Source organism: Morone saxatilis, unplaced genomic scaffold (assembly GCF_004916995.1).
Source record: "Morone saxatilis isolate NCDOM2014 unplaced genomic scaffold, NCSU_SB_2.0 Contig14, whole genome shotgun sequence".
Taxonomy (NCBI): domain Eukaryota; kingdom Metazoa; phylum Chordata; class Actinopteri; family Moronidae; genus Morone; species Morone saxatilis.
Window position 1 is genome coordinate 18,111,671 of NW_023339696.1, and position 8,359 is coordinate 18,120,029.

The 8,359-nt window shown below is 35.6% G+C and overlaps 2 protein-coding genes across 4 annotated transcripts in view; both read right to left on the bottom strand.

The window, feature by feature from the left end:
* Nucleotides 1-6,207, bottom strand: part of prr14 (proline rich 14) — a gene marked incomplete in the record, with an annotated part of 15,350 nt that extends 9,143 nt beyond the window's left edge. The window contains 3 exon segments of the mRNA XM_035655638.1: nucleotides 4,190-4,387; nucleotides 4,497-4,525; nucleotides 6,103-6,207. Coding sequence (XP_035511531.1) covers nucleotides 4,190-4,332 — 143 coding nt within the window.
* A 1,233-nt stretch (nucleotides 6,208-7,440) lies between these two features.
* cd2bp2 (CD2 (cytoplasmic tail) binding protein 2) overlaps nucleotides 7,441-8,359 on the bottom strand; it is a 3,513-nt gene continuing 2,594 nt past the window's right edge. For all 3 annotated transcript variants that reach the window (XM_035655621.1, XM_035655623.1, XM_035655622.1), the window contains one exon: nucleotides 7,441-7,718. In XM_035655621.1, the coding sequence (XP_035511514.1) occupies nucleotides 7,608-7,718 (111 nt within the window). In that variant the 3' untranslated portion in view covers nucleotides 7,441-7,607. The remainder of the gene's footprint in view (nucleotides 7,719-8,359) is intronic.

Consider the following 8,359-nt stretch of genomic DNA (forward strand, 5'->3'; position numbering starts at 1 on the left):
TAATTTTGTATCTAGTACAAATTGCTCAAAAGTAGCTATCTGTATCGAAAAGTAAGATGCAATATTAAAATGGTTTAATATAAAAATAAATATAAAAAATAATAAATTATATTAATAAAATATTTTTTTGTAAAATCAGAAGTCTAAATAATTTTCATATAAAAAAAAAATTTGATATAAGTGTTCAGAATATTACATAGTTTCGTTTTAGTTTATGATGAAGACCATCGGTTAAATTAGTAAATTTAGTAATCGATTCAATAATAATGTAGGTCTGTTCAAAAAAACGAGTCCAACCTTTCGGGGGGACCATAAAAAAAAAAAAAAAAAAAAAAATCTCTTTCCGCTCTCTCTATTGGCTGCCCCAAAACCTAAACGACACCATACAAACTCTCCCCTGAAAATTGGGTCAGATTTCCAAACTCGGTTTTCCGGGCGGAAAATGGAAACTCGCCGCTGTGATGCCAGGTGCCCATCCGGTCTGTGTCCCTGGGTTTGTTGGACTCCGTAAAACGAACGGATAAATTCCTCCGAGGCCACCGTAGGGGCCGCCGGTCCGGATGTTTTGTTTACGGTGAGGTAAGGAGCACCGTCCCGCGGTCCAGCTTGAAGCGTTGTTCTTGGTGGAGTTGTTTACGTTATTAGTAACCGTAACAACCCGGTTTGCAGCTGAACAACGAGTAGATCAAGACGCCGGTTTTTTGTCCAATAAAAGCGTTTGGAACGTTTGGGAGCGGGGTAAAGTGACAGCTCCCGGCTGCGGCTTATTCCCTGGGTACAGAAACTATGTTACACACAGTGTGAACATCGGCGCCCGTGCTAACTAGTAAGCACAGAAACATATTAAGTTTTTAAATACTCCACTGTATATTTTTTTTTTTTTTTACCACAATACGGTAAGATAACGTTGCTCAGATGTCAACGTACGTTAATATAGAAAAAATAATGTAAGAGGTTGTGTGTATTTTGGAGGTCCTATTCCAGCAATTAGTACACCGCTCGTTTTTTTTTTTTTTTTTTTTTTGATCGAACCGCCTGCTTTTCATTTCTTTATTGAAAACATCACATGAAACGTGTTTTTTGCTTTAAATTTTGGGGGTATTTTCTAACTTTATAATTTTATATATACCCTTTAACCCTCAGCTCTTAGTTAGGTAAGGTTTAACGGCCTGCAGTGCAAAATAAAGTGACGTTTATTGATGAGCAAAAGACCGATTGGCAGAGGACCAGAGAGCTCATTAGAAATCTGATGTGTGATCTTTTTTTTAATTCCTCCTGAACCCGTTTATTGTTGTGATGTTTAGACTATCAAAATTCCCTTCTTAATTTAACCTTTTGTACAATAACCCTTGTCACAACACGTGCTTTTTAATTTGGTTTCGTTATTCATACTATGATATGAAAATAACCCCCACATAACTTGGTTTGAGAAAACAGGGTGTAAATTTTATATATATATTCCTTTTATTGTATCTCTGTGGAAAGACATTCTGTTGTGTTATAATCTTAAGTGAATTGTCAAATTGAGCTCAACAAAATTACCTTTCTTTATCTTAATGTTTGGACCAATCAATCAATCCTAGGTAGCTTTAATGGTTTTTTTGATTACATTTTTTGGTACTTACTCTTTATCTTTTAATTTTTTTCCCGTTGCATGAGTAGTAACTATTAACTTAGTTGATTAATCGGTTAGTTTTTTGATCATTAAAGTTAATTTATTCAACCCAAAAATAATACCAAAAATTCCCGAATGTATAGCTTTTTTCAAAACTGAGAGGAATTTGATGCTTTTCTTTGCGTTTAAATGTGCGTACTTGGGCAACAAGGATCAACGATAACCATGGTGAAATTAAAGTCTATATTGAAGCATTTTGAATGACTATTTATTAATAAATTCCAGGTGAAAAAAATGCTGAACTGAAACACTCTTTGTTGATTTAAAAAGACACAGGTAAAAATTTTTTAACCGTTTAATATTTGTCCTAATTATTTGGTTTTAGTAACAAACTCAACAGCACGCTTTTCCATGGTCCTGCATTTATGGAAACCTATTCAATACTCTATTGAATAATTGCTTTTTTTTTTGCATTGATTAGTGTCTATTGCCGATGTATATTGCCTATTATTTATTGCCCAGGTTTAGTTATATGTGGTTGTATATATTGTTTGGGTTTTAACAAGGGATTTTTAAAGAAGTTCCTTTGGACTTTGTTGATGTCCCATGTTTCCACCTTTGCATTTTATTGACATTTTTTATACCCGAAAGCAAATTTGTCCGTTTATTAAGATTTTAATCCGTGATGAAAGTCGTCAACAGTTGTATTCAGTTTTAATGTAAATAAAAACATAAAACAAAACCCTTTTTTTGCTTTTTCCTAATTCCAGAGTAAACCCTCAGTCCAAGGGGTCCAGAAAAGTAAGTGAAGCCTCAATTTTTTAAGAACCCTAATTTTCTTGAAATGTGTTTTCTTGCATGATGTGGACACCCCGCATGTTTAGGGGCGTTTTTCCTTTTTCTTCCCGCATCGTTGTTTCTTTCAAACAGAGAAGGTAAACAGACAAAGACAAGGGGAGAAAGAGAGAGAGAGAAGAGAGCAAAGGGGAATGTTGAACCTGTACCCTCTGACCCACTCCCTCCAGATTAGTTGTAACAATTGGTGAGCTTGTTGCCCCAAACCGTTTTTCTATACGTGCACCCTCCCCACAAGTGAAGCCTCCACCACCTCCTTTCCCTTTCTTTCTCCAATCCACTTTCCCCAGGTTAAATAGTTGTTCCCGGCTTTTTGCTTTCTTTTGCTGAGGTGTGTTTATTTTCCCCTCCCTTGCTTTTTCTGACACTTAGGGGTGTCACGATTCTCCAATATCCTCGATATTTCGAGTTTAATTTTTCGATCTTTAATTTTAACATTTATTCTATTAATCCATCTTTTATATGTTATTTTTTTTTTTTTGTTTCTTGTTTTTTTGTATTTGGCCTTTTTTCCGTGTTCTGTTTTACGGGGGGCGCTTTATTTTGAATCCGCGAGGTTTGTAAAACCCCGATACATTAAACAGTAGACAAGTGAAACAATAGTGAAAATTGAAACAACACCATAAATGATGATTTGAATTGTTTCAGCACACCCCGAAGAACCCGATGTTTAAGTGTTGAAAAATGGAATTATTTTCTATCAACCTGTGCATTTTTAAGCCTTAAAGTCATTTTGGATCTTGTAACTAGATTCATACTTTTCAGTTGCCTTTAAGTTAGTGCGTTAACTGACGTGAAGAAAACGAACAGAATACTTCCCACCACTGGTGATTCCAGAGCAACCAGGAAGGGCTTCGATTGTTCGGTCGGGTTTTGATGTGTATTTTTTACTCTGTGCAGTATTCCAGCACGGTGTTGTGTTTTCCTGCGTCTTGGCGTTCATGCTTGGAACGGTGATCATCGGGCTTGTGGCTGCATCGGTCGATTCTACCTTGAGTTGCGAAGTTCGATGATTGAGATGTCACGATTTCGAAATCGATCGAAATTACATCTCAATCTCGAACTTCGAACTCAAAGGTAGAATCGACGATGCAGCCACACCCCCGATGTCACGTCCAGCATGAACGCCAAGACGCAGAAACACACACACGTGCTGAACTGCGGCGTAAAAAATACACATCAACCGACCGAAATCGAAGCCCCTCTTGCTACTCTGAAATCACCAGTGGTGGGAAGTATTCTGTTCGTTTTCTTCACGTCAGTTAACGCACTAACTTAAAGGCAACTGAAAAGTATGAATCTAGTTACAAGATCCAAAATGACTTTAAGGCTTAAAAATGCACAGGTTGATAGAAAATAATTCCATTTTTCAACACTTAAACATCGGGTTCTTCGGGGTGTGCTGAAACAATTCAAATCATCATTTATGGTGTTGTTTCAATTTTCACTATTGTTTCACTTGTCTGTTTAATGTTCGGTTTACAACCTCGCGGTTTCAAAATAAAAGCCCCCCGAAACAGAACAGGAAAAGGCCAAAAAAAAACAAAAACAAAAAAAAATAACATATAAAGGAATGGATTAATAGTAATATTTAAAAAAAGATCGAAAATTAAATCGAATCGAGGATTTGGAGAATCGTGACACCCCTAGTGTCAAAAAGCAAGGAGGGGAAAACACACCTACAGCAAAAGAAAGCAAAAGGTGCCGGGACAACTATACCTGGGAGTGATGGAGTAAAGGGAAAGGAGAGGTGGTGGAGGTTCACTGTGGGGAGGTGCACTATAGAAACGGTTTGGGGGAACAGCATCTTCATCCATTGGACAAACTATCTGAGGGAGTGGGTCAGAGGGGTAAGTCAACATCCCCTTTGCTCTCTCTCTCTCTCTCTCTTTCTCCCCTTGTCTGTCTGTTCCTTCTCTGTGAAGAACAAGAGCGGGAAGAAAAAGAAAAACAGCCCCAAACATGCGGGGTGTCACATCAGCAAGAAACACATTCAGAATAGGTCTTAAAATGAGGCTTCACTTACTTTTCTGACCCCTTGGATGAGGGTTTACTCTGGAATTAGGAAAAGCAAAAAAGGGTTTTTGTTTATGTTTTATTCTTAAAAACTGAACAACTGTTGACGACTTTCATCACGGATTAAAATCTTAATAACGGACAAATTGCTTGGTGTATAAAAAATGTCAATAAAATGCAACTAGTGAAACATGGACATCACAAAGTCCAAGGTGACTTCTTTAAATCCTGTTAAACCCAACAATATTACATTTACAACCACATTAAACTAAACCTGGGCAATAAATAATAGCAATATACATCGGCAATAGACACTAAATCAATAGCAAAAAGACAATTGTTCAATAGAGTATTGATAGTTTCATTAAATGCAGACATGGAGCGTGCTGTGAGTTTGTACTAAACAAATATAGGACAAAATATTAACGTTAAAATTATTACCTGTGTCTTTTTAAATAAAAGGTGTTAATTCAGCATTTTTTCACCTGGGATTTATTAATAATAGTCATTAAAATGATCAATATAGACTTTAATTTCACATTTTATCGTGATCCTTGTTGCCCAGTCGCACATTAAACAAAGAAAAGCATCAAATCCTCTCAGTTGAAAAGCTATCATTCGGGAATTTTTGGTATTTTTGGGTTGAATAATTACTTTAATGATCAACTAACCGATTAATCAACTAAGTTAATAGTTTCTACTCATGCAACGGGAAAAATAAAGATAAGAGTAAGTCAAAATGTAAATAAACATTAAGCTACTGGATGATGATGGTCCAACATTAAGATAAGAAGTAATTTGTGAGCTCAATTTGACATATATTAGATTAACACACAGGAATGTCTTTCACAGAGATCAATAAAAGGTTATATATATAAAATTACACCCTGTTTCTCAACCAGTATGTGGGGTTTTTTCTATCATAGTATGAAACGAAACCAAATTAAAATCAACGTGTGGTGAAGGTTATTGTTAAAGGTTAAATTAAGAAGGGGAATTTATAGTTAACATCACAACAATAACTCGGTTGGAGGAATTAAAAAATCACAACATCAGAGTTTCTAATTGAGGCTCTCTGTCTCTGCCAATCGTCGTTTTGCTCATCAATTAACGTCACTTTATTTGCACTGCAGTCCGTTAAACCTTACTAACTAAGCTGAGGGTTAAAGTTATTATAATATAAAGTAGAAATACCCCCAAATTTAAATGCAAACGCGTTTCAGTGAATGTTTTCAATCAAATGAAAGCAGGCGGTTCGATCAAAAAAAAAAAAAAAAACGAGCGGTGTCTAATTGCTGGAATGGACCCAGTCTAATACACAAACTTTTACATCTATATTAACGTACGTTGACATTGGCCAACGTTATCTTACCGTTGTGGTAAAAAAAAAAAATATACAGTGAGTTTTAACTATATGTCTGTAGCTTATAGTTACACCAGCGCCGATGTTCACACTGTGTGTAACATAGTTTCTGTACCAGGGAATAGCCGCAGCCGGGAGCTGTCATACCCCGCTCCCAAACGTTCAAACGCTTTTATTGGACAACCGGGCGTCTTGTTCTCTCGTTGTCAGCTGCAAACGGTTGTTACGGTTAAATAACGTTAAACAAACTCACCAGAAACGCTTCAGCTGGACCGCGGGACGGTGCTCCGACCTCACCGTAAACAAGACATGCCGGACGGCGCCCTACGGTGGCTCGGAGATGTATCCGTTCGTACGAGTCCAACAACCAGACAGACGGATGGACCAATCACAGCGCGAGTTCATTTTCCGCCCGGAAAACCGAGTTGAAATCTGACCAATCAGGGGAGAGTTTGTGGTGTCGTAGGTTTGGGGCAGCCAATAGGAGAGCGAAGAGAATTTTTTTTTTTTTTTTTTTTTTTATGGTCCCCCCGAAAGGTTGGACTCGTTTTTTTGAACAGACCTACATTATTATTGAATCGATTACTAAATTTACTAATTTAACCGATGGTCTTCATCATAAACTAAAACGAAACTATGTAATATTCTGAACACTTATATCAAATTTTTTTTTTATATGAAAATTATTTAGACTTCTGATTTTACAAAAAAATATTTTATTAATATAATTTATTATTTTTTATATTTATTTTTAAACCATTTTAATATTGCATCTACTTTGATACAGATAGCTACTTTTGAGCAAATTGTACTAGAATTACAATTAATTGTTATTTTCATTATAGATTAAATTGTTTTTCTATAAAACTTTTTTTTTTTTAAATCCTAGATTAACAGTCTGAAGCCTGTAAAATATAATATTTACTAAGATTTAAGACCAAGAGAGGAAGCAAATTATCACATTTGACAACCTGGAACTTTAAAGTGTTTGTGGTTAAACAAATGTTTTAAATGAATAGCTGCCAATGAGCTAAATTACATTTTTGTCACTTGTTGACACTAAACGCTTCCAGACTTGTTGATCTCTGATTTGCAAGAATATCAATAATTTGAAATGGCTCCCTATTTTATAACAACATACTTCTTAAAAGTCCTGGGAGGTAACATTATGTATTATTTACTATATGCCAAGTAGATTTAATGTAATAACTACCAAAGATATCTAACTGTGAATATCTGAAGCTGTGTAAAGCCAAACTTATCCTAACATCTCCATATTCCCCTCCACCTAAAATATTAATTTCTTCATGGCAAGTGCTTTTTAACATCAGGGTTTGTAGATAAGCTGCCTGAATTAACGACCTAATACAGTTGTACCTTTAACTATAATAGACACGTGTAAAATACGGTAACAACTAACTATTATAACTGTGAGAAGTCACAGTAACTTATCATTATATTAAACACTGCTTTGCAAATGAATGTAAAGTGAAATGGACATGTAAACGTCATTAAATGGTCAGAATTAAATCAGTCCTCCACAATGTGACAATGTGAAAAAAAAAACAAATAATGGCTGATGGCAACACCGTATACATGAATTATTTATTTAAAAACAATGTACAGAAAACAAAGCCCCTGTTAAAATGATGATTTTGACACCGAGGCCCCGGATGGGAAGATTTAATGTCGGAGGACAAGACGTGAAAGATGACAGTGATCATGACAGCTGTGATTTATTTGATGCTGGACATAAAATCATGTATAGAGTTCAAAGTCAAGTCTCTTGGAGTTGTAGAACTGAGATCCCTCCTGGTCCTTCCTCCTGCAGTAAACGCCGCTGCTGAAATAGCCTTCATCCACCCAACCCTGGAAAACAGACAATAAGAAGATTAAAAACCCCACCTGGTCAGATGGAGGTTAAAGGTAGAACCAGCCTGCGACCCAATAATCTAGTAAACATAATGGGATTTACGAGTAAGTTTGCAGGCAGGTTAAGTTAGTTTGCAGGAGAAAAACATTATAAATGGGTAAATGACTAAAGTTGCCATCAGTATAGGTGCAATTAGGAGGTTTGTGCATGTATTTAAAGGGTTAAAGGCACACCTAAAATCAGTTTAAGTATGGTGACTTTGGTGTTTTAACAAGTTAGTTCAGATAAAAAACTAACCATGTAAAACCATAAATACTAAATATAGCATACATTTAAACTGATTTTGATTTTTTTAATCAACAGCAGTACATCGCTTATCTTCCATGCTGGTACTCCTGTATGCCTTCATGTCTAAAACAGTCATAACATTTCTGATATCACTATAAGTATAAAAACTTGAACTGTTTCCCAATCCCATACTTTTGATTTGTGGATTTTTAAGCCTATTATTTTTAGTACTACTATTTTTCTTTGTCATTCATGTTTAACTGAGATGATAAGCAACACAACCAGTGGTCTTGGGACAAAAAACCTATTTGATTCTATTAGTCCTGTAATATTAATATAATAATAATAT